At 55.9% G+C, this 24,850-nt stretch overlaps 2 protein-coding genes and 1 long non-coding RNA gene across 5 annotated transcripts in view; all 3 read right to left on the reverse strand.

Moving 5' to 3' along the window:
* The window catches only part of TPO (thyroid peroxidase), a 31,192-nt gene extending 18,763 nt beyond the window's left edge, over positions 1-12,429 (reverse strand). For both annotated transcript variants that reach the window (XM_064494237.1, XM_064494236.1), the window contains exons 1-4: positions 12,336-12,429; positions 7,311-7,395; positions 3,911-4,056; positions 2,906-3,062 (exon numbers count right to left, since the gene is read on the reverse strand). In XM_064494237.1, coding sequence (XP_064350307.1) covers positions 2,906-3,062; positions 3,911-4,056; positions 7,311-7,395; positions 12,336-12,429 — 482 coding nt within the window. The remainder of the gene's footprint in view (positions 1-2,905; positions 3,063-3,910; positions 4,057-7,310; positions 7,396-12,335) is intronic.
* A 2,828-nt stretch (positions 12,430-15,257) lies between these two features.
* Positions 15,258-17,462, reverse strand: LOC135318504 (uncharacterized). 2 transcript variants are annotated; one of them, XR_010384324.1, is made up of 2 exons: positions 17,212-17,462; positions 15,258-16,266 (listed from the first exon to the last, which is right to left on the reverse strand). It is a non-coding gene; the product is annotated as an uncharacterized LOC135318504 (long non-coding RNA). The 2 variants fall into 2 exon arrangements; XR_010384323.1 differs by lacking the exon at positions 17,212-17,462 and adding an exon at positions 16,688-17,187.
* Positions 17,463-18,565: 1,103 nt separating this feature from the next.
* Positions 18,566-24,850, reverse strand: part of SNTG2 (syntrophin gamma 2) — a 97,673-nt gene continuing 91,388 nt past the window's right edge. The window contains 1 exon segment of the mRNA XM_064494211.1: positions 18,566-19,478. Coding sequence (XP_064350281.1) covers positions 19,347-19,478 — 132 coding nt within the window. The 3' untranslated portion in view covers positions 18,566-19,346.

Here is a 24,850-nt window from a genome sequence, read left to right on the forward strand (position 1 = left end):
GGGAGCCGCTGAACCTTGAGGGTCAGTCAGCAAAGAGAGGAAGAGAGAAAGAGAGAAAGAAAGGAGGAAAAACTGCTTGAGCAGTCAAAGGAACGTTGCGTCATTTTAGTAATACTGCGTTGATTTTAACGAGTGAATCTGCAGCACTTTATGGAATTTCAGTGGAGACGAGCCGTCTGTAGCAGCCCCGTGCACTTCACTGCAGCACATGCCAGCCTCTGCTGGCTGACTTACCGTAGCTACGTAAACGCATTCCCGCCCCGCACAGTCGTGCAGATTGAGCCCCTTTGGTTGTGCTGGCGACCAGTGGGGTGTTACTAATAGAACTGCCCCTCTCACTGTCCCTACAGACGCACAGAGGCCACGTCACGCCCGCTGCTGCTCGCCGCTCCTGGCTGGCTCCGGGACAGGCGGCTGCTAGGCGGTGATGGTGACCGTAGCCTCTAGGGTAGGGACCAGGGCTGTCCCTGCCTTGTCAGTGGAATCTTGCCTTAAACAAGAGCTTAGAAACAGTGCTCAGGAGCGCAGGGTTCCTTTCCGTCTTAGGCAGAACATCTGAATCAGTCGCATTTACACAAGAATGATGAGTGGGTGTAATGTCCCAAATGGTGCTAATAATTTCATGTCAAAACAAACCAACTAATTTTTCAATATTTATATTTGCAAACACTTTAAAAGTTTAAGCATCATTTAGCTGTCACGGTTCTGGTAGACTCCCCTCCCCAGGTGTTCCAAGTGTCTGCACATCAGATGCATGAGAGAGTGTTAGAAAGGTTTCAGTCTTTTCCAGTTCAAGTAATTTTGTCTCATGGCCTCGGAGCCCAGCATGCTGGCTCCTGTCCACCTGCAAACGCCTGGCCTCGCTGCATTCTTTCTGGAAGATACGGCGACCCCCAAGTCCTGTTGTTGCCACGTGGACTTGTGGACAAAGGCCAAGGGGACTTGGACACTGTGACAACTTTGCACCCCAATCATCCAGTCTTAAAAAACATTTTTTCTCTAACAGAAAATTCCTTGTTTCTTTTCTCTGAGCTAACGTTCCCATTGTAATCTGTCTGATGATTTTGTTTTCAGATGTGGCATTTTTAGTGATTGGAATTCTTATATTTTCTCCTTGTACGTGTTCCTTTGCTTGTCCCTGTGCCCTGCAGGTGTTTCAGCCCTGCATGTTACACATGCCTTCTATTCAGTTAGTTATTCTGGACACGTACGTACTCTACCATCTCCTTATGTATTTACACATTCGTACGTGTTTGCACAAGGATCAGTCACCCCTCACCGGTCTCTCATTTTCTCACTGCGGAAAAGGCTTCCGGGACGTAGTGAACGGTTCTTCTTTACGCCCGTCCCTTCTCGTAGAGGCACCTTCCTGACACAACATGCTCAGAAGTCACTTGTAAAACTGAGATGCTGTTAGACGCAGCTTCGCCTCGTCAAGCGCTGTGTGTTTGTCCAAGTGTGTTGTGGCCAGAGACTGAAACTGCAGACGGGCCCGTCTGTGGGCAGCACCCCGAGTGCCCCAGCGGCCCCGTCCAGTCTCACTGCCAGACCCGCCAGCCCAACAACTCACTTTCTCTCAGAAAAAGCTTGACTTACTTTGACTTCAAGCAAATGTGTTAACACAGCCGTCTCACTTCTGAATTTAGGGCATCTCAGCAAGTCCCAAACACCCACTTGCCAGCAGAAACGCTGTCCTGGAATGAATGTGCGTGACAGGAGGGGCGTCCCACTCAGACGGCTGTCTGTCGTCTCGAGGATGGAACGTTGGGCCCAGCAGTGTCTCAAGGGGGACCTTCGCCAGGGGCCCCCAGGCTCTGTGCACACTGAGGGGCAGTTTGTAGAGCCGGCAAAGAAAGCAGGCCTCACGTGGCTGAAAGTCTGCTTTGGGGTCTTTCCATGACCCCTGGGCATGTGCACATTTGAGTCTGGTGCAGGCAGCTCTGAGCTAACAGGTCTGAGCCTGCAGAGGAGAAGCCGGGGACCTGGGGACCATGCTCCACGTCCTTCTTTGGCTCGTTTATGAAACGGTGAGGCCTCAAAGTGATGTCACTACAGTTTTCTGAGTAGCTGTGTTACGTTTCGGGCAGGAAAAATTAAAGCATGACTGCCTGCTGGCCCTTTGGGCCCAGTTGCTGTAAATACTGTGACGCAAGATGTAACTGCCAGCACAGAAGGAGAGAGGCGGACCCACGCTCCCACCCAGCCTCCCTGGACCGTCATCCCCACAGCCAGTTGCCAGGGGAGACTTTGCTGCCCCTGGTGGGAGTGCAGTGACCAGGGCACAGGCCACACGGGCAGCGGGGCCTGGAGCAGTGGGCAGAGAAGGCCGCTGACCCCGACCCACTGGGGCCTGGTCCTGACGCCTGTGACGCCACCCTCGTCACTCAGTACCGCTTCCCGGGAACTTCCCAGCGGGTGTGCACAGTGCAGGGCGCGCTGGGCGAGCCGGGCCTGGAGTTGGCTGGGGTCACCTGGAGTGCCTCGGGGCTGCCTGAACGGACTGACACTCTGGAACGAGCGACCAGAGTGTGAGGAGGCCTGAGTCGGGGGAGGAGAGGTGGAAGGCAAACCACGGAAAAAGAAGTGGAGGCAGGCTGGGATGACCCAGGGAAACGCAGGAACTTCTATGAGCGACGTCAGGGTGGAGGTGGCTGGGTGGCTGGCAAACTGAAGACTTTTCAAATCTAACCCTTACCGAAGATACGCACGGCAGTGCTAGGAATGCGGGCGTGAGGGAGCGGCCGGGCCGAGTCTTACCGTGATGGTGTTTAGGAAGGCCGGAGCCAATACGGCGCACCTTCTGTGATGAAGCCGCAGACGACTCCAGAGGCCCCTCCCAACGGCCCCCGTCGCCCGACAGCCCCTGTCACCCCACAGCCCGCCCCCAGGGATGGCCCGGGGGTACCTGTTGGTGCAGGCCCCTGTGATCAGCCTGTATTTGTTTGCCAGGCAGGTGTTGGGACACTGCAGGGGCAGCAGGTGAGGCAGGCAGCCCGACAGGTTTGCGATCGTGTTCAGCAGGGCTTCTGACAAAACATCTGCAGGGAAGCACCAGAGGTCAGCTTTCTGCGGTGACGACAGCCCAGCCTGGTCAGGGGCTGCTCCGCCCTGGTCTTGGCGGCGGCCCCCACAGCTGAGACCAGCGTTCACACGAGTCCTCGTCTCTCTCGGCAGGGAGCTCCTCCTTCCCTTTAAATCAGTAAAATCAAAGGGGAGGCCTCGCATGCCCCCCCGCGCATGTCCACGGCTAGGAATGTGGGCTATAAAATTAATTTCTGCTTTGCGATCTTTCAGAAAAGCGCGTCTGAGAGCTCTGGCCCGAGACCAGCCCTTCTCAGAGCCCCCTTGGCGCATCCCCGGGCAGCCAGGCCCCAGGAGACAGACGATAGCATTTATGCCCCTGCAAACCTGCCTCGGCCGCTTCCCTGACCGTGTCCTGTGTCCATCCACAAACCCTTTTTCCCTCCCTGTTGGTCTTTGGTTCCTTCCTGTGAACCTTTCCAGTTTAGGGCCCAGAAAATGGCCTCTTTCATTTTTTGCCAACTCTGACACTTTTATTCTGCAAGTCGAAGCAAGAACAGCTTTCTTGGGGGCGCTGTCTGTCTCCCTGCGACTCGCTGCCTCCCCCATAAATGCGTTCCCCAGGTTTTAACCAGGCTGGTGAGGAGGCCTCGGAAGACTTCCTAAGCTGCTCTGTGCCACAGAAGGCACTGAGCGTGGGTTGTCGAGCTGGTTCTCCGAGCCCAGTTCGAATAGCAGAGAAGCAGTGATTTCTCGGACTCAGAGAAACGGAGCACCGTGGCTGCTGACCAGCATCTCAGAGAACCGCTGCGTTTGTCCGCGGACGCGGAGTTGCGACAGCCTGGTGGGAGGGCCCCGGGGCTCTCACCTGTCCAGGGCCCCGACGGACTGCGCCGCAGGTGAGCCCTCTTCATCTCCTGGATCGACGTCTCCATGACCTCCGCTGCCTGGGCCGTGGCTCGGCTGGTGGGCTCGGGGAGTTTGGAAAAGGACAGGAGCTGGGACGCGGAGGGGGCTTCCCTTCTGTGCAGGTTTCTGGACAGGAAGAGGAGATGTGAGGTCAGCGACTCTCACTGGTGATTACTCACTGATCAGTTACACAGACCCTCACTGAGAACCTGCTGTTACAGGCCGGTGGGGAATTCAGGCACGGAGCTGATACAGACCCCTCCCCATCCACAGGGGTCGCAGGGCTCGGTGAAGGGGACGGGGCAAGACTGTAGATAATCCATCAATGATGAATGTCCAAGAGAATGATCAGCGTTTGCCTGTTACAACCCCCCTTATGCAAACTTGTTTGATTCGAATAAGGTCTGTCAAGGATAAACCTTCTCGTCAAAACCCAGGTAGACGTTTGTGTGCAGCAGGCGGCACGGGGCTCAGAGCAGAACCAGCGTGCGCTGGGCTGTGAGCCGGCCTTGTCCACGCCCGGCAGGGAAGCAGCTCACGGCCCAGCAGAACAGGCATGCATCTGTTTGCGGTGAGAGCTGGAAGTCCCCCGGGAGAGCGCGAGCCAGCCCTCGGGACCCCTCTCCCTTGGCATCCCGCTGTCTTCTGATGTGGGTCCCAGGCCTGTTGGGATCTGGCAGCCCCCACCTCAGGGGAACTACCCCGGCATTTCAGGGCCCACCTTCCCCCCTGGCATTTCAGGGCCGGGGGTGCCTGGCGGGGCAGGGTGGAGGTAGCCTCTGCAACGAAGCTGCCATCACCTGGGGCGCCTGCGGGGCGGAACCAGCAAGGCCCAGGAACCCATCCGAGAACAAACTCTAACTCCAACCTGAGACCCGCCAGGGCAGTGCTCAGGGGCCGGACCCCCACCCACGGCCACTTAGATTCCTGGTTCACCGCCCTGCGGGCTTGGGGGGCTGCCCGTTCGTGCCTCCGTTGCTCTGGCTCTGATCAGAGGGTCCTCCGTAATTCCCTTTGTTAACAACTCCTGGATGCCCAGCGCTTGCTGAGAGGGGGTGCTGGGGCGGGGGTGTGTGGGCGTCTCACCCACGTGACATCACACCTCCAGCTGGTCCCCGTGAGAGGCTCAGCAGGTGGACTGCCACGAGGCCCACTTACAGCCGAGGGGACCGATGCATCGGGGGGACGGCCAGTGCCTGAGGCAGCGGCATTAAGATGCCGAGGTAGCCCACAGCCCGTCCCTCAGAGCCAGCTAATGTCCACAGAGGTGTGTGCAACGGAGAGCTGAGAACACATGAAAGCTGTGTTTGCCAAGCTGTTTCTGAAGACACGCTGAGTCAGAGACAGAGACGGGGAGAGACAGAGACAGAGACAGAGACAGAGAGAAAGAGACAGACAGAATCAGAGGCAGAGATGGGGAGAGACAGAGATGGGGAGAGACAGAGACAGAAAGAGACAGGGAGAGACAGAGACGGGGAGAGACAGAGATGGGGAGAGATGGAGAGACGGGGAGAGACAGAGACAGAAAGAGATAGAGACAGGGAGAGACAGAGACAGAGACAGAGAGAAAGAGACAGAATCAGAGGCAGAGATGGGGAGAGACAGAGATGGGGAGAGACAGAGACAGAAAGAGACAGAGACAGGGAGAGACAGAGATGGGGAGAGACAGAGACAGAAAGAGACAGAGATGGGGAGAGACAGACAGAGTCAGAGACAGAGATGGGGAGAGATGGAGAGACGGGGAGAGACAGAGACAGAAAGAGACAGGGAGAGACAGAGACGGGGAGAGACAGAGATGGGGAGAGATGGAGAGACGGGGAGAGACAGAGACAGAAAGAGATAGAGACAGGGAGAGACAGAGACAGAGAGAAAGAGACAGAATCAGAGGCAGAGATGGGGAGAGACAGAGATGGGGAGAGACAGAGACAGAAAGAGACAGAGACGGGGAGAGACAGAGACGGGGAGAGACAGAGACAGAAAGAGACAGGGAGAGACAGAGACGGGGAGAGACAGAGATGGGGAGAGATGGAGAGACGGGGAGAGACAGAGACAGAAAGAGATAGAGACAGGGAGAGACAGAGACAGACATGGGGAGAGACAGAGACAGAGAGAAAGACAGAGACAGGGAGGGACAGGGAGAGACAGAGAAACAGAGAGAAAGGAAGAGGAGGAGGAGGAAGAGCGAGCAGGAAGGAGGGAGAGTGAACAGAAAGTCAAGGGAAGGACTAAAAAGCTGGTTCCTTATCAACCAACCAACCGCAGCATTTTTGACCCACTGCAGTGTGTTCATCCCTAAGTTGAGCGCAATACGTGTGTCTCTTTGCAGGAGGAACGTGAACTTCTGGAGAAAGACGGATACGTTACATTCTTTCCGTCCCAGGGTCTGGCGCAGCCTGGCAGACGGACAAACAGGATTTCTTGCTGAAGTGAGTGCAGTTTAAGTAGGTGTCGGGGTGTTATTTGAGAGTTATCAAAAAGCAAACCCTTCCAACAGAACATCCCCAGCGGCTTCCACAAGCGGTGGCCACTGTCAGCCCTCTCGGCCACGGGGCAGCGTGACCGTGACTGCGCTCTGACCCCGTTCCCGTGTCTTCGTGGGTGTCACGACCTGGACACGCTCTGCTCTGACTTCATGGGAAATGCATTTTCTCCTTCTTTCCCCTTTGACTGAAGTTTTTGTAAAATAAGTTAAAAAAAAGTAGTTTGCAGCCCGTATGGAGAACAGGGAGTTTCTCTGGTGGAAGTAACAGAAATCTGGGATAAATCAACCGCTGGCTGGTGCGGTTTTGAATTTCGAGAGCTTATGTAATTACCCCTCAACTTCCAACAGAACCACACACTTGTGAAGGTGAAACCTGCTTTTCAGATTTCAGTGTGTTTGTTGTGTTTGTTTCATAAGCGTCTAATGTGAGACCGGAACACCCTCACTACGGTGTCACTTTCTTATGTGAAGTCCAGGTGCTCCGCGATGATTTCGGGACAGCGGGCAGAGCTAATTCCCAGGTAGCACTGCAGCCCGGACGCCGGGGCCGTGGTCCGACTCCGCACCCGTCCTGGGGCTGGGGCCAGGTCTGGAGCAGCGAGGCTCACTCCTCTGTCTTTTGAACCAGGGTGCGTTGGGCCCGCTAGACCGCTGCCACTGTTTTGCTGGGGAAGTAGTTTGAGATTGCATTCTGGGACCTTTCAGCTGCTTGCACGTGATGCCAGAAACCGTGAATGAACTCACGTGAGTCTCAGCTCCTAATCTGTAAAATGGGGCCAGTTTTGGAGGGAACCGTGGAGGTGGCAGTAGGCACATGGGCGAAGACTCCCGGGGACTGGTGTGCCTGGGGTGGGGGCGGGTGGCCCCCTCCACCCTCCCCCTCCGGCCCGGACGGCACCTTCTCATCGTGTGGTACATGGCCTCGTCCACCACGAGCTTGCTGGCCTCCACGATGCGGGCAACACGTGCCTCTTCAGTGTCTCCTACGGGGTGAAACATCATGCGATCAAACACACAGTTCAGCCATTCCCTGTCTCCCTGGGTCCCTCCACGTCCAGCTGACGTAGTGACAGCCACAGGGCTTCGGGGGCCAGTTCCATCCCTGCGTCCTGGAGGGGTGACCCCATCAGCCTCCGTTCTCTGTCTTCAACGGGCGTTGGTGCCCCCGTGGGGCGGGGTGAGGAAGGGACCCAACCCTGGCCTCACCTCCTGCAAGGTCGGCTCAGCTGCCCCTGCACCTCACTTGCCCAGACCACCCCCAGTGACTCTAAATCACCTGAAAACTGGAAACTCTGAGTATTTTAGCAATCTAAGCCAGGGTTAGAAAGTATAATAATTACTAGTTGCCTGTTTTAACTTGTGCAATTAACAAGGGATAAGTTATTCAACTACCCCAGCAGCTTCCAGTGCAAAGCCTCACTTTTTATTTTACTTTTCAGTGTGTGGGGTGTTTAATTAAAGTGCTGTCGTTGGAGGGCTGGTGTTTCCCCAAAGTCCACAGGCTGCGCTCCTGGTGCTCAGTGCGGTGCTGTTGGGGGCAGGGCCACTGGCCGTGAGGAGGTCCTGAGGGTGGAGCCCGAGGTGGGACCATGACCTTAGGAAACAGACCCCAGAGAGCGCCCGCCCTCCTCCATGTGAACACACCGCAGGAGGGGGCCATCTCTGCACTGGGGGACGCCGCTCCAGCCCTCGTGTGCTGGGCCTCCCTCTTGGCCTTCCAGCCTCCAGACTGCGAGAGGCAGGCATCCGTTGTCTGTCTGGCCCCCGTCCGTGTCTCTGCGGTGGCCGCCCAAGTGGACTAACAGTAATTTAAGGTTCCTTTTGGGGCTGAACTGTGAGGTTCCAAATGAATGCTATAAAGCAGGCAGGTCCTTCCAGTGACACACAAGTAACTTGTCACTGAATTAGCTTTCGTACACTCCATATTTTACCAAGGGAAATGCGTTTATTTCTAAAAATAAACGCCATCAGAACGTTCTTGAACATTATGCATCTGCGTAGAAATAAGACCGTTTTTAAAAAGGTGAATTTCAGAATGCCTAGAATTACGCCAGCGGAGTGGGTCCCAGAAAACGTGTTAGTTTCCTGAGTAAATTTAGGAGGGCGAAGTTACCTGGTAGCTTCTGCCCGAAGGTTTAATGAAAACTTTTACTGCAAGAAGAAACAAAGGGGCACGAAAGTGTTAGAAAAGCCTGGGAGTGGCAGGTTCCCAGAGGCGGAGGACTTGGCCGACCCTCCTCCACCCGGGAGCCCAGGTGGGCCTCGCCCCCGGGACCCCACAGGCCCTCCAGCCGACAGCAGACATTCCGTACCCACCCCACCTCCTCTGTTCCTGTTTCCTTCTGCGCCCCCCACTGCGCTCCGGCATCACCGGGCAGGTGGACCGCGTCCTGGGCAGCAGCAAGAGCGGCCGGCTGGGGGAGCCAGGGGTGCAGGCCCTGCTCTGGGGGGTCCCAGCCACCAAGGCCCCAGGTCCTGCGTGGAACTGGGATCACGGGGCATGCGTGTGGCACGGGAAGGGGACAGGGCGGAGGAAGCTGGGGGGCCCCAGCAGGGTGGTGCGTGGGCCCTGCAGGACCCGCAGGAGAGCAGGGCGTCGAGGACCGCGGCCCTGGGGCTCCAGGGAGCCCCACGACGCTGGGTGTTTTCGTGCATTTTCCATTCATTCCTGACTAACCCTCTGCCCACATTTTCATTTCTGAAACCAGCTGTGGTCCCTCACTGACCAGCTGTGACAACCACCTGCCCCTTTGACGCCAATGCCGGGTCTCCTCCAAGGAGAACGGCTCTTTGCAGGCACCTGACAGTTATCTAAAAGCCAGCCGATGGTGTAGAAGGAAAACGTTTATCTGTCGCTGCCACCTCTGGAATCAGCGATGGGCCGAGAGACCCTCTCCTCTTACTGACGGGTTTTCACTGTCGCCACTGAAGCCTAATCGACCACACCTGGCTTATTCTCCTGTCTCCTTCCTTATTGTGAAACACTTCCCTGAATTTCTAGAGATAGTGTCACAGGTTTGCAGATGATTATTCTTTCCAAATTTTGTATAAGAAGCATATTTTTGTGTTAAATTTCCCATATAAAGATGTAATTCCCATCTCTAATGGAAGGGGGCAGACGAGACACAACGTTTCATTTCCTCCTCACCATCCCCGTCCCCCGACCCCAGGAGACGGCTCGGCTCCCTTCACAGAAGGAAGGGGTCACCTTGGTTCTGCTGTCAGAGCAGCCACAGGGAGGGCAGCGCCCAGAGATGCGGCATCTGACGGGAGGAGCACAGACTTTCAAGGGATTTTCAACCTAGCTTCTTCTCGTCAGATCTGAAGCTGCATTCTCGAGATTCACGTGACTTGTCTGATCCAGGTCCTCAGCCTCCTGAGCGCCCAGAGGCCCCCCGTGCAGGTCCTCGCCTGTGGAGGACGGCGGGGGTGCGGGGAGCCGCTGTGCAAGGGGACCTGCAGTTCAGAAGGAAGGCAGTCACTTATCTCCAGGGAGAGCTGACCTCTTCCTCTGACTCTGAGGACTTGGCTTTGCCCTGAGCTCTGCGTCTAACCCTTACTTGAATAATCCGTTTGCCGAAGTCCAGGGACCTGGAATGAGTCTGCCAACCCTCCTCCTCGAACAAGTCCACTCCGCACGCCCCGTCGGCGGGCGGCACCCTGTGCCTCTTCATCTGCACCGTGTTTTCCTGTGGCAGCTGTAACTTGTTGGAACATTTGCCACAAAGATAATTGCACATAAACCGTGACTCTGAACAAACACTGGAAATGAGTCCACGTGGTTTCCATGACAGACGCTCTGTTCAGAGTCGGCGAGAACGCTTGACGCCCTCAAGACTCAAACTCCTGGTGCTCAGGCATTCCTGCATTCGCACCGACTGGGAAACGTAAAACATCTGCGCGGGGGCTCTGTTCCTGCGCGTTCGTCACCCAGAGTCACACGTGAGAGTGTGCTGTTCCCACGTAAAGACTGGGAGGTGAGGGTGAGTTTGGCCGCAGCTCAGGCACATCTGAGACCCAGGGCCCCCAAGATCGGAGTGTGAATGGGTGACCGGACCCCACGGGGAGGAGCGGCCCGCACAGCAGAGGCCCGAGGGGCTCCTCCACCAGCAGATGGACGTCTGTGGCCTGGCCCAGACCTGCCTTCTTGCCCAGTGCCCTCGGCTGGTTCCAAAACAGCAACCTGACAGTTTGCATCACAAAGTCTGTGAGCACAGGTAACGTAAACCCAAACTCAGACAAAAAATCTGGTGGTATCGTCACTGAAACTTTGGCTACAGAGAAGCGTGACTGATAAAAGTTGTTTCAAAGAAAAGTCACCTGTGAGTAATTATTTTGCTTCAAATGACTGTTGGCTTGTCAACTGGGAAAAAGCATCGTTATAGTAATGCTGTGAAATTGAAATACTATGAAATTAATAAAATTTTCTAAACAAGTAATTTGCGAAGTAAACAAGCACTAAGCCAGGTTCAAAATATTCTGATGAATCATAAATTAGGCTCCAAAGTGCGGCACACGGTCAGACGCTGTTTCGTGCAGTTTGTATGTGTCCTTGGTCTTAACCGAAGAGCCGAGGAGCGAGCACTGTTTATATTTACCCTGAAGTTTGAGGGAAAGACCTCTTAGAAAAGGGGAAATAACAAAGACTGCTCTAGCAAAGCTGTAGGTACTACGATTCCCAGTCTTTAAGGAGGACGTGACGCCTCCCAGATGAAACTTTCTAGGTGCGGCTGTGCTCGTGTTCTGCTGAACAGCTCGTGACCATGGCAGCTTTGTTCCTGTGGTTTTGGAGAACGAGGACTTTAATCGGCAGGAAATGAAATGACTATTAATCCACAAAATGTTTGCTGAACCTCACGCTGCGTCAGGTACCAGGACGATGTGTTTCGGGGGCAGGAGGGGAACCACTTTGCTGGAGGTCATTTAAGGGGACTTGGCTCAGCACACGCCGCCCAGGCACCATGCACGCGGCGCCTCCAGGGAGCTCCTCGCTGGCCCTCACAGTCTGAACTGTGGTGGGTAACTTTCCGGTTTTCTCCGTTTTGCTGACAGGAAAGTGGCCCAGTCAGGAGTGAGCGGGGACGGGGCAGACCTGCCTCCAAGCTTGACCCCGGCCTCCTCGTGGCCTCCATGGTGAGGTCGCCTTCTTAGGAGCACGTGACTCTGAAGCACTTTGGTGCAATGGTTAATACGAGCACAAAGGCCCACACTCAGTGAACTGGAGAAACTGTGGAGCCCTGGAAACTGGAAGCCCTGCTGGTGTGGACGTGGCTGCAGGGTCGGGCTGCTGGCCAGGCCTGGAGGGTGACCGCGGGGCCGGGGTTCCCAGGAAAGCCGAGAGCAGAGCGCCCAGCCCTGACCACCCAGAGGGGCGAGCCTGCCCAGCAAGGTTTTGTTCCAGGGGCCGGAGGCCAGACGGCGTCCACGAAACGCCCTTCCATTTTCTGCTTCAGTGAAGTTCCTTCTCCGTGTTTGGGACTTTTCTTTCTTTTGTTGTTTTAAGCAAAAGAAAAGCAGAGTTTGAGCTGCGAGTGCTTTGGCCCCAGCAGCGCTGCACCCTTAGTAACTGAACCTGAAGCTGTAGCTCCCTCGACCCGGAAAATACAGCACAGAAGTTTTTTAATGAAAAATGATTTTGTAGTAAAGGAACAAACAGCTACGCCCAAAGACCTTTTTCTCAAATACACCAGCAGGTAACAACGGAAATTTTCTACAGTGTGATCATAGGAGAATCAGTTATTTTTCAGAAAGAATTGCATTTTAATCCTTCTAAATTCAAGAATTATTAGCCTTTTCTTGGAAAGGGAAACAGAACACGGAAGGGGTTGAACAGACGCTCCGGGACGCCCACCACGCTTTCTGTTTTGCTAGCTGAGAGCAGGAACTTTCTGAGAGCAGAAGAGTGCAGTGTATGGTTACTTACCCCAAAAGAGGTCCTCGTGTCTCAGGAGGAGAGAGAAGAAGCCTCCGGTGCAGGCCACCGCCAGCGCGATGCCCAGGACGGCTCGCACCCCCATCCTGAAGGGGACACGGAGGCGGGCCTCAGCAGTCAAGGCCGCGGTGGACAAGAACCGTGGCTAGAGTTTGTCCACAGACTCTGCACGCATGTCTCCGCAAGGCTGCTGTCCTTCCAAGCCCAGTCTGGAGCTGAGATTCTGACCCGACTGCGGTGTGGACAGGCCATACGTGCCCCAGAGCCTTGGGAGCAGAGCTGCCCTCTCTGGCAGCTGTGGTCACCCGAATAGCTCAGTGACAACTTACTGTAATTCGTGGTGATGCCAAAGGCTGCAAAATTTCTGAGAATAATTACTGGGAATAACGCAAACCTATTTTCCATAGCACATCTATGTAGAAAAAAATGACTAATACCAGGAGTTCAGCCTTTGTAAAAGAGGTAAACAAACTTCCTAAATGCATGCAGGATTTCCTACAACATTCTTCTCCTGCTCGTGAAGTGAGTTCAGAATTACCGAGCTGCTGAGACGAAGCAACAGCTCCAAAATCGGCCCTTCCTGCTTTCCGAGTCTTTCTTCTGCTGCCCTCCCCCGCCGCCCCGGCTTCCCGTCAGTTTCCGGACCACCTGCCATGTTGAACAGGGTTGGTGGTTGCAGGAGAGGGACCGGGCAGCACCTGTGGCCGAGCTCACAGCACTGAGGTCACCGAGCCTGATGGTCCCCATCTGGCGCCCTGCCAGCCCTGCCTCCCGGGTTTGCCCCAGACCCGATGGGCACCCCCTCCTGGACCACCTTGCAAGTTTAGATGCTGGTTTCCTCTCAGGAGAAAGAAAGACACAAAGTCTGGCCGCCTGACCTTCCTCCTCTGTGCAGGCAGAGCGGCCGCGGGGCAGGTCCCCCTCCGGACTTGCGCGGCTGCCCGTGGGGCCCTCCCGCCTATAAAGCGGCTCCACGCTCCGCTTCCTGCCACGTGGCCGAGCTGGAGAGGTCCCCCCTGCTCCTGTGTTTGCACAGAAGGCCCCACGCTGGCGGCTCCGAGCCCAGGTGTGGCCTCCCCTGGGTCCACGAGAGGCTGAGCCCAGTGAGGGAGAAGCACAGGGACAGTTAAAGGGATTTATCCAGGAAGGAGAAACCAAGGCCACTGGCCCCTTGGGGCCCACATCGTCCTCATTCTTGCTTTTCTGAGTCAAACACTTTATGGGAAAGAGCTCAGCAGTCGTCAGAGGCGGATGAGTCCCATGCTTCTCCTGGGGCCCCTGCCGCTGGCCTGGTCCCCAAGCCCCCGCCCTGCCTCTGACAGGGGGTGAGGGGCGTCCCCCAACTCGTTGGGAGTGTGGACTCTGAAGCTCATCTCCTGTGGAGTCCCAGGTTCCACCACGTGGAATCCATTTCCCCCTTCTCCTTTTTTTCTCTCTTCCATGAGACGTCTTCAAACAGGAAGGACGGTGGGGCAGATGCTGGGGGCCTCGGTGCCCTCACACCTCAGCTTCCTGCAGGGCCCTGCACTGACGTTCGGGTCTTTTAAACAAGGAGGACACTCCTTCCAGACCCGGGAGGGAAGCCCAGAGGCCACGCCGGCCGGTGGGGACTCGCAGTCACCTCAGCCTGGGGGCGGTGGGAGAAGGAAGACTCCCAGAAGGGGCTCTCGTTTCGAGTGTATTGCTTGCCACCTTTGCCACAAGGATCCGTGATTAGAAAGCAGTCTCTCTATTTATAGTTTTGTTCAAGATAAAAAGAATTTTAGAAAGTTCTCCTCAGGCTCAGTCGTTACCGACTGACTTGCCGAGACACGCAGAGACCGTGCACGGAGTCAATGTTCACGTCTCGCTGATAAAACCCCTGCGCCGACTCACATGGATGACACGATCACCATGCGTGCCGCTGAAATGTGAGGGAGTCTGCATCTCACTCGCGTGCTGGATGACTCTGCAGGTTGCAATAGAGCAACCCTTTCTCTCAGCCACTTGCAAAGTCAAGTTGCAAGGATTTCCAGGCTGTAGGTGATGGCTGGCTGCAACTTCATGTGTCTTCTGAAGCCCAGGGGGGCCCACCGAGTTTTAACAACACTGCAGAATGAGCTCCTGAACGTAGGAAGCTTGTGAACAAGCACAGAAGGAAGCAGGGAAATTCAAGGCCATGGGGTCCCGGCTGGACGGCGGTCTCGAGCCAGAAGCCCCGCATTTCAGGCTTGTGTTTTCTTGTGGCAAAACTGGGCAACTTCCCTGGGGGGCAATGAAAGTGCCTGCTCTCCTGACTCCAAAGCCGCCAGCCACCTCCCACGTCCCCAGAGTAACAGCAGGTGTCCCCATGGTTGTCTGTGGTGCCCGCCGGCTTCCCAACCAACCCAGCCAGCTTCCCAGGCAGCTTCGTCCCGCGACCCTGTGGCTCTTCCCAGCCCGAGAGACACTTCACCAGCGTGTTCTCGCCCGACCACATGGCGTGAAGCGATAGCCACCACCTCGCCCAGATGTGCTGTGTGTCGCTGTGCCTCTCCAGGAGGTCGACACCTTCTGACACAGTAAAGTGTCCACTTCTCTCCTGACTGTGCCCCGTGGGGGATGAACACCGCCCCAGTTCCCGCATCAGCGGGCGGGAGTGCGGTCAGGTGCTACCTTTATTCACCTCTCCCTGCCTCACCCGTGTAGCGCACCTGGACTATTTAATAAGGAACAACAAAACAGTGAGCCAGATGTCCATTCCCTTTTATTCAATCTAATGACAATACTTGACACTTTGTGCTAAAAATATGTGCATATGAAACAAAAAAATCACAGTTTCCAATGCATAAGGGAAAAGTGAGTTTTACGAGTACAGGTGGCCAAAAGCTTTGTTTTCTCACCTTTGTGAATGTGGTCGAGACAACACAGCTGGTAGCAATTACTGCAGCAAACTGAATACACTGTTATTTTATTGGCCCGAATTTTGAATACATTTACCCTGGTACCCTTAACAGTCTTGTCCGCTGGAGGTCCTGGCCCCCCAGGAGTCAGACGCAATTTTCCCAGCTGGAGTATGTGGACGTTCTGTTTTCTGCCGGAGGAGTTTGCACCCCACAAGCTGACAGGTGATGTGCAGGACAGGGGACCTTCTTTACAGCGTGACTTGCCACGTATTGGGCTCAATCTGGAACGTCCACCCCAAGGATGCTGGGGTGACAAGCTGGCTGGGGGACAACACGCCCTCAGAGGGGACCTGCGGAGCCAGCCTCTAAATCCAGAGTCTGTCAGCCGTGCCGGGAGCTTCCAGCACCGACAGCCACTCGAGCTCGCTGGCGCCAGGTGCCCCATGACCTCCCGCGCTGTTGTCCATCTGCCCACAAAACGGGCCCCCCACCAAGTCTCCCTTCTCTTCATTCCACTCCTGTGTTCCAGAACATTGTGTTTCTTCTAAGGAAACTTCTCAGACTGAGGGCAGCGGCCTTTCCACTGGCTCACGCTTCTGTTCGGGAGAGCAAAGCCAACAACCCCTCAGGGTCGTGCGCCGGGATGCGTTTCCCAAACCTGCACGACTTTCCCCCGAGGTTTCGGCAGCATTTGAGAAAGGACTTGTCCCCCTTTACTTGAATTTCACAGGGAAATAATTTGTACTCTCAGCCTGACTCACCGCAGAGGCACGTGTGACGTCAGAACCAGCCCAGGCCCGGGTTCTAGACAATTCGAGGCTTACTTCCTGCCCTGCCTCCCCGCGCCTAGCACGCTGGGCCAGAGGCCTCGCTCCCCGAACCTCCCTGTCCCCCCAGCAACGCGCAGTCGGCGTAACCGCCCCCTCCCCGCGCGTGCGGCAGGCGGGCCCGGTGCCGGGGCCCAACGACCCCGGCCTCCGCGGGAGGGCCGTGCTCGATTTTCTCCAGTCCCAGGGCGGCACAGGGATTTCCGATGGCCCGGTGTCCTGCACAGCTACCTGTAAGGATGAGGAAACAGCAGGGGCGTCAGGAACCTGGGGAGAGAAGAGGCTGTTACAGTGGCTCTGTCTCTGGGGCCTTGCGCCGGGCCCCGTGGCGGCAGGAGGGAGAGCAGCGCACCCCGCTCCGGTGTCAGCGGCCCCGAGCGTCCTCTCTCACGGGCCCGGCGTCGGCCTGCACCCTCCCGGGCGTCCCCTCAGGTCAGGGGCAGGAGGGGCCCTCCCCCGGCACCCCCCCCCAGCTCCCAGCAGCTCCCCCCTCCCCCGGGGCTGGGTCTGTGGTCCTGCACGCACAGGAGCGCTGCTGTAACGACAGGACAGCGTCCACGTGACAAACTCGGGGGAAACACAGTTACAAACAACATCTCCTCCCAAACCAGAGAACCTGCCCCCAAAAGCAGGAGAGAAAGAAACAGTGTACGTGAATCTGCATTGACCCGTCCCGCGGTGCGCGCTGCGGCGCCGGAACCCCCGGGAGGCTGTCGGAACGGAAGGAATCGCCTCCCCACAGCCACCGGGCTCCGCCCAGCACGCCTGCTCCCAGGGGAGGGGCCGGGCCGGTCGGCACCACCGGCGCAGAGCTCACCCCCAGCCCCCGTCAGCGGGGGGGACCCCCGCGCTAGCTAGTGGCCTCCACACCAAGGACGCACAGGCCCCGCCCTCACAGCAGGAGGTGGACGTGCAGCCGGGCGGCCTCTGCCGGCGGGCTCCTCCCTCCCAGGACGGGAAAGCCCCCCCCCCCCCCAGCTCCATCTCAGAGACGTTTCCAGCCCCCGGGAAAGGCGCTCCTGGCTGCAAAGCTGGCAAAAGTCGCAGCTACTTCCACACGGGTTCACGTGGATCTCAAAGAGAAGGAGCGGGAACTGCAATCCCCAGCCTTTCCTTTTCAATAGTTCACGTGTTCTGAACATTTTTTGTTGGGGGAGGTGATTGGGTTTTGTTTACCTTGAGTGGAGGCGCTGGGATTGAACCCAGGACCTCGTGTGTGCCGAGCACGGGAGCTGCGTCCCGCCCCGGGACCCCGGGTTCTGCACGTCACTTTGCTCAGTGCCGGAATCCGAGCCCCGAGACGCAGGAGCGACTCGGCCCGGCTCTTCGGAGGCCTGGCTGAGGCCCCGCCCCTGGATCACGGGAGCCCGGATGCACCTGCGACCAGGTGCGCGCTCGAGCTGGCGGGCCGCGTGTGCGGCCTGAGCACGGACGCCGGCACCTGCGAGCTTTCCTAAAAGTGCAGCGATCACAGGGGACCCCTCCTCATGTGTAATTGAAACAAACGCTGAGAAGGTTTGGGGATGAACTGTGAATCCCCCCACCAAAAAAAAATTTTTTTCTATCCAGCTCCCATCCCAGGAGAAGCCAATGCCAGGACAGGTTTCGTTTTCAAAATGGGGTGATAACTGGGGGCCCTGCCACCCCGTCACGCCCCCCCATCCACACTGCAGGAGCCCGAGGAACACGGCTCAGCGTGCCGTCCACCGGCCCGCAGCCCTTCTGGGACACCGCGGACGCCGCGGGCGGGGGACAGCCCCAGCACCGAGGGACAGACCAGTGGGCACTTGGCTGTTTCTTCTTCATAAGAAAGGACTTCTGTTGTTTTTTTTTTTTAAAGCTATGCATCTTTCCAAAAAACTGTATATTGATACAAATATCCAAGTAAACTTTAGTATCAAATCCTCCTGGGAAAGTATTATCCTCTTCATTATTATCCAGGAAAGCTACTTAATTTAGAACTGCGTTTTCCATGAAAACAAACAAAACGTCTTCACCGTTCCTTCCCTCCTTCAGTGCAGAACTCCTTCCATTTCTGAGTGTGGCTGGCTCCTTGGTACAAGGGAAGGAAATGAGAACTCACTCACTCAGAGATTAAAGCACCCACGCCACGGAACCTGGAGCACGGGACGCCTGTAACTTGCCTTTCCCAGCTGGTGACTGTTTCATACAATCCTAGCTCCGACTGCCTTTACTGCCGACGTGAACGGGAAGCTTGGGTTAAAACAAGAGGATGCGCCCCTACAGAGAGGAACGTCCCAGGTGCTCTGTGAAGCTACCCGCTTGGAGTATTATTAAAAGTTGCCTTTAATGCTCCGTTCGTGTTGGTCTTCCACGGAGGTCATTAGAATGTAAGTGAGAATATCTTATATAATATGTAACACACATACTATACACAGCATCCTCTAAGAAGGAGGATGTATTTTCAAACACATAAAAACCACCCATTATAAACATTTGCTATATTATAAATCAAAATAATTGCTTCTTCCCAAACGTCAGGTCAGCAAGGGCGGGAGGGCTTCAGGGAGGCGGGGACAATCACTGAAGCGTCGCCACCTCCCGGGACATCAGTTGTCAGTGTCACCCCTGAGCCTTCCCGCAGAAGCTGACGGAGGCAGCCTCTGCCTCTGCTTTTCGGTCCGAGGCCCCAGTTTGCTCGTGTGCTGTCGGCCTGGAGAAACGGGTGCGTGACCTCGACTCCTAACTCCGGCCAGTGCTGCTACAAGAAAATCCAAAACGGCTCTAACGTCCAGAGCAGAAAGCGGCGTGACCTGAGGGACCTTAGACGCGGTGACCTGAGGGATGAGGAAGCAGAGATTCAGGCTCTAGGCTGTGAGTGAGACAACGCGAGGCAGCATGTAAATGCTGCGCGATTCGGGTTCAGCAGCTCCCTGGTGACGACGTGACATCAGACAGGGCTGTGTTCCTCCTCCCACAGAGCCTCCTGCTCACTTCTCACCCTCCTCCTCGAGAGAAAGGGCAAGGTAGCAAGCAGAATGCAAAGGAAAGCTTCTCATTCCTGGGGAAAATAAACAGGGGAGCTCCAGGATTTTACATCGTGTGTTTCATGAAAATGAACTGTGGCTCCCCCCGTGGCGGGCTGGGACCCACTTCCTGGGGTGAGCTTCCTGCAGCTTTGCTGCACGCCCCGTCAGACTGAACGAGGCTGCGCCGTCTCTGGAAACTAGTGACATATTTAGTGGTGTCACAACTATGGGATCATCATAAAGTCACACAAAGGGGCAACAGTGTGCAGGAAACACTCCTTTCTGAAGAAAATAATTTTCAGCCCTCAACAGAAGCACTGGTTAAGGGCTGTTCATGTATTTTCTTGTGATGCTCTGACTGTCTACAAATACGGGGTCCACCGAGGCCACCTTTGTTCCTATGAAGGCATGGATGCAATGCAGAACAGCCGTCAGGCCCTGAAACTCGAGTTCCTGTAAGAAAAAATACAGTGTGTACATGAAATGTTAGAAAAACACATAACAAAAAATTCAACAGATGCTCTGCTCTCTGAATTACAAGCAAGTTACCCGAGTACAAACACCCGTGAAATAAGGAAGGTTTTAAGATGAGGTTAAAATTTTTTGTTAAATTCAGCCAACATTAGAATCGCTTTGGTATCCCCTGAACATCACAAATTATGAATAAGACAAATACACATTTAAAAAAACAGCCAACACGATCGAAGGTGGTAACACCAACAGTGCCGGTGTCTCTGTCTCCTTCTGCTGACACCCTGACGGTTGCTCTGAACCCCTTGTTTTCTGTCACCAGCGTCAGCTAACGCTCCTGCCCTCTGCTGGGCATCCTGGCTCTGCCTGTGCCTGGTGCCCAGTCACCTGACCAGCAGAGTCAGGGCAGGACTCCAGCCTCCCCCGAGGAAGCTGCAGAGGTCGGTCCCTGAGGTTCACAGAGAGCAGCCGTCTCCATCACATAGAAGTGCAGGGGCAGGGGCAGGGGCTCCAGAGGATGGAGCTGAGGCCATTCACGACTGCGGCTCCACTCAACTGCAGGTTGCCAGTGTAGACGGAACGGCTTCTGTTGGAAGAAGATGCCACCTAGGGCTTTCCCGGCTGCAGAGGAGGAGTCAGCGCCTGGCTGCACGGTGTCACAGGACAAGCGGCCCTCTTGATGGAGGAAATGTTCACACACCGAGGTACAGGCAAGCCCTTCCGGGTCACACGTGGATTAACTTCAACTCTGTGCTGACGACAGTAGTCTGCCGTGTGCCCTCTTAACACACACGGCACATCTGATACAACCGTGAAAGAAAAGGGCGCACTGACCAGAAGCAGCAAAAAGGACCATTCTCAGGATGAACGCTGACTGTCTCCCTTCTGGGGATGCCGGGGCTGGTGGTCCCACCATGAGACGGTTCCCTTCCCAGGCGCCAAGGCCACACTGGCTCGAGGGGCATGTGCTGCTCCGCCTTCCTGCCAACCTTGAAGGAACAGCCCCCCATCCTGGCTGGTGTGTGTTCTTGGTCCTGACGAGGCGGGAAACTGTGCTGGGAACCACACTTCTCCGGAGCAGCTCCTCAGAACTCCCGAGAGGCTGTCTCTCCAGCTATGGCCTCAGTCTGGCTCGAGTGAAACCTTTTCTGTTCCTTTCATAGATTGTTTATTGATTGTTTCCATCAGCACTCTTGTCGGGGCCAATGCAGCTGGTGACTTTAAGTTGAAGCCAACGCTCCGTTGCCATCAGACAATCCTAGGGCCCTTAAGAAGGGTGCTAAGTCCACACTGCCTGAGCTCTAGCAGAGGGACCACAAAGCCTGGATGGCAGCACCTCTGTTCACAGCTGGTTTACTGAGTATTTTCTGCCCGCCGTTGAGACCCACTGCGCAGAGGAAAAAGACTCCTTTCCAAATGCGACTGCGCACTGACAGTGGACCCGGCCCCCGGGCCCTGACGGAGACGGACAGTGAGGCTCAGGTTGTTCTCAGACCCATGGATGGAGGAGTTGTTTTGCTTTCAAAGTCTCATTATTTAAGAAATACGTTTTGTAAGGCTGTAGCTGCCACAGGTAGGGGTTCCTCTGATGGATCCGGGCAAAGTCAGCGGAAAACCTGGAAAGGATTCACCGTTTTCAACACCATGAACACTCACGATTCATGGGGAGAGGAGCTTGGAAGAAGTCGACTCTGGTCCACGTGGGTGACTCTGAGGGCGTCCACACTTGCGGGGAGGAGGTGGCTGCTGGTGCGGTGGAAACAGCAGGACACCCAGAACTGGAGTGGAGCCTGAAGACGTGTGAGCTGCTGCCACCTGAGGACAAAACCCGGACAGGCGAGGAGCTGCTTCTCACAGGTGAGCCAGGAAAGTGGCTTCCTGAGGTGGTGTGCGCTCCTGGCAGAGATGCTGCGAAGACTGTTGAAATGACAATAAGGGTTGAGGGTGTGACATAAGCCGAGCTGACGAAGCATCGTGGTTTGAGAGGATGGACTCCGCCTCCAGTGACCACCACCTGATTCGTCCGCAGCCAGCAGCAACAGGGGCCGCGTCCAGGGGGCTCAGGCCTGGATGTGCGGGGAGACTGGGCACTGCCGCCCTCGCTCCTCAGGGCGAGGCCACGGGGCTTCACAGGCAGCGACCCCGGGCCCAGCCACAGGGCCCGACGCTGCTGACAGAGCTGAGAGCCATTCGTCCTGGGTCCCTCAAACCTGCGCCCAGAGAGTGTGCAGACTGGGGTCCCAGCGAGTGGCCCCTGGACTCACTGGCCTCTGTGCTGGCCCTGCCGCCAGGGCTGTGACGGGGTGCGTCCCCGCGGTCCCTCCCGGCTCTGCGCCCCCAGAGCTCGGATGCAGCTCCTGCGGCTGCAGAGGCTCCGATCAGCTCCACGCCTGTCAGTGTGACAGGGTGGATCCGCAGACACGGCGGCGAGGCCCGCAGAGCCCAGCACCGGTGGTGGGTCAGGGCCCCCCGTGCAAGCAGCTTCCTCTCCGCGGGAATGGACCCGCTTTCCAGGCTCGTCAGGGATGGGGTGGGGAGGGAAGGAGGAGGGAAGAGAAGAGAAGGGACAGCTCTGTTTCTGTCCCGGTTTCCTGGAGAGCAGATGAGAAACCAGGCTCAGAGCCGTCCTGGGTGGTGGGGGGGCCGCACTTGCGAGTCCCTCATTCTCTGTCAGGCGCTCGGTCCGCTCCATCCTCAGGAGGAACGGGGGCCCTCAGGACGCTCCCCTGAAGACCCTGCCCAGGCCCGGCCTCCCTCCTCACCGCCCCTCCTCTGGGAACCCCTTTCTCAGCACCGTCCGTCCACACCTGGCCACCGGCCGACTCGCGGTGGCTGAGGAGCAGTCTCCAGTGGAGTTTAACCTCCAGATCGTCAGAGAGGGGACATAGCCGCCTCGTTCCTCCCAGTGGCAGTGTCTGTGTCACACACACTTAAGTGGGCTGTCAGAATCGTGCACGTGCAGGTGCTCACAACAATGGGGTTTTCATTTGCAAGAGACTTACTAAGTCTGAAGATAAAAAGCTAAAATAAAGCTGCCCTTTGGTGGCTGAGTCTAGAGGCAGAAATGAAATCACAAACAAACATGTAAAATACAAGCGAAGCTGGGGGCGGAGGGGACACCATCCCTCCCCGCAGCGAACCCTGACTTCCGTCCTTGCACCGCACCTGTACTTCACTTAAACCGCACATCGCCAGGTAGCAGAACAGTAGGAAAGTAAGTCCTTCATTTCATAAAGCTTGTCATAAAGTACAAAGAAGAAAAACAAACATTTTCTATAAAAAATACTGCGAAGCCGAACCTGCAGCCATCGGCATCATTCTGGGGTCAGCCCGCGCTCCTGGACTGACCCAGGCTCTGTGAGCCGCGGGTGGCGGGAGTCACTCCCACCCCGTGCTCTGGGCTCTCCCCTCGGGCTCGGGAAGCTCAGCGCTTTCGCTCTCATCCCCACGGCGGCGCTGTGGCTGCGCGCCCCAGGAAGATCTTCAGTAAAACATTAAAGATTAATTGCTCCGTGGGTATTACTCCTTTAACTAAAAACTCAGTCAACGGAACAGTTTTCCCCGAAACTCCTGGTTACCTGGCGTGAAGTGCCCTCTCCCTCCAGCCCTGGCAAGGCTCCGGGTCCCACTTCAGAATCCTGTCCCCAGCTCTGTGTCTGAACTGAGCATTCGCTCCAGGGATTCTCACAGATTGAGATTCCCTGACTGGCATTTGCCATCTCATAAGTTGTAATAAACGCAGAACAGCAGCTGAAAGGCAGTTTCTCAAAACCACCAAGCGTGTTTCCTTGAGGCTGTGCACAGGCACGCGTCCCACTCCATGGGGATTATTACTAGAACGTGGGAACTACGTTTGTCCTACTTCACTCCCACCTGCAAGGCCCTGGGAGGGCCCAGGTGCGGTGCCCCGGTCCTTACTTCACCTGTGGCTGGCCGAGACCCTGCCCCTCTCCGCCGGCGCCCTGGGGCAGGCACGGGTGGGGGTGGGGAGGCTGCGGCAGCTCTGGGATCCAGGGAAGGGAGCTGAGGTGGGGACGTGTTTAGTCTGCGTCTCCTCGGATGTACTTGCGTCTCATCCTCATTTCTGTGTGGAGTTAGGTCATTGCATTTGCAATTCTGTCTCTATTTCATAAAGAGACACCTACACGCCACTCAGGCTGCCAGCCTGCAAACCCTGTATCCGTCCCTGTGGCTCCACAACTTTCTAGGCCTTTCTCTTTTCCTGAAAATGGAAACTGACACCATCTAAACCAAGGGCCACGAAAAAATCGGGTCTACTTCAACACATATGCCCCCAAATCAATGTCACATGCAGGAGGGGTGCTGTCACCCACGATCAGTGCAAAGTACCAAAGACGAGGTTAAGTCACTCAAGACTCCCTCCCTCTCCCGTCTCTCCTCGGACCCCTGGGGCTCCGCTGGGCGCAGCCCCGGTCCTGTCCTGGCCAGCACTGCTGGTCGTGGCTGCCCACCGTGCAGCTCGTGCCCCGACAGCCCCAACGGAGGTTACTGTGAGTTTGATTCTATCCGTCCCCCAAACATAAGGATATTAAGCATTTCTGCACAATTTCAACTGCACTTCAGAAGTAGATATGAAGCATTATCTCATTAAACTCAGAAGAAATGTTAACAATGGACACTGGACATTCAGATACAGCCATGTCACGTGAGGTGTGTCCTCGGGTTAATTTCATCTGAAAAAGCACACAGAGCTGACCATCTGTTCCAGCAGCAGGTGTCTGTGGTCTCCCATTTTTGTTTTCTCTTTCTTTTTCTTTTGTGTAACTGAATTTTTCTTCAGTTTGTCTTTCGTTTATATTAAAACTGGGTTGTAGACAACACCATTATTCATAAAATATGGAGCAAATCAGTACCTGCTAATAGTACAATGACAGCCAATGCACTGAATTTGTAAGTTATGGCAGATCCTCTGAATTAACACTACAGACAATTCACCACACATGCAGTTGTAAAACTCTGCCTTTAACTATTGACTTCTTTCTGTTTTCTTTCTTTTTAAATGGAGGTCCTGGGATGGAACCCAGGGCCTCCTGTGTGCTAAGCACGCTCCTGACCGCTGAGCGGTGCCCCATTCCATTTATGTGCTGGGCCCCCTTCCCCTTTATGAGCTGTGCCCCCTTCCCTTTATGAGCTATGCCCCCTCCCCTTTATGAGCTGTGCCCCCCTCCCCTTTATGAGCTGTGCCCCCTTCCCTTTATGAGCTGTGCCCCCTCCCCTTTATGAGCTGTGCCCCCTTCCCTTTATGAGCTGTGCCCCCTCCCCTTTATGAGCTGTGCCCCCTCCCCTTTATGAGCTGTGTCCCCCTCCCCTTTATGAGCTGTGCCCCCTCCCCT

This window comes from Camelus dromedarius, chromosome 15 (assembly GCF_036321535.1).
Source record: "Camelus dromedarius isolate mCamDro1 chromosome 15, mCamDro1.pat, whole genome shotgun sequence".
NCBI lineage: Eukaryota > Metazoa > Chordata > Mammalia > Artiodactyla > Camelidae > Camelus > Camelus dromedarius.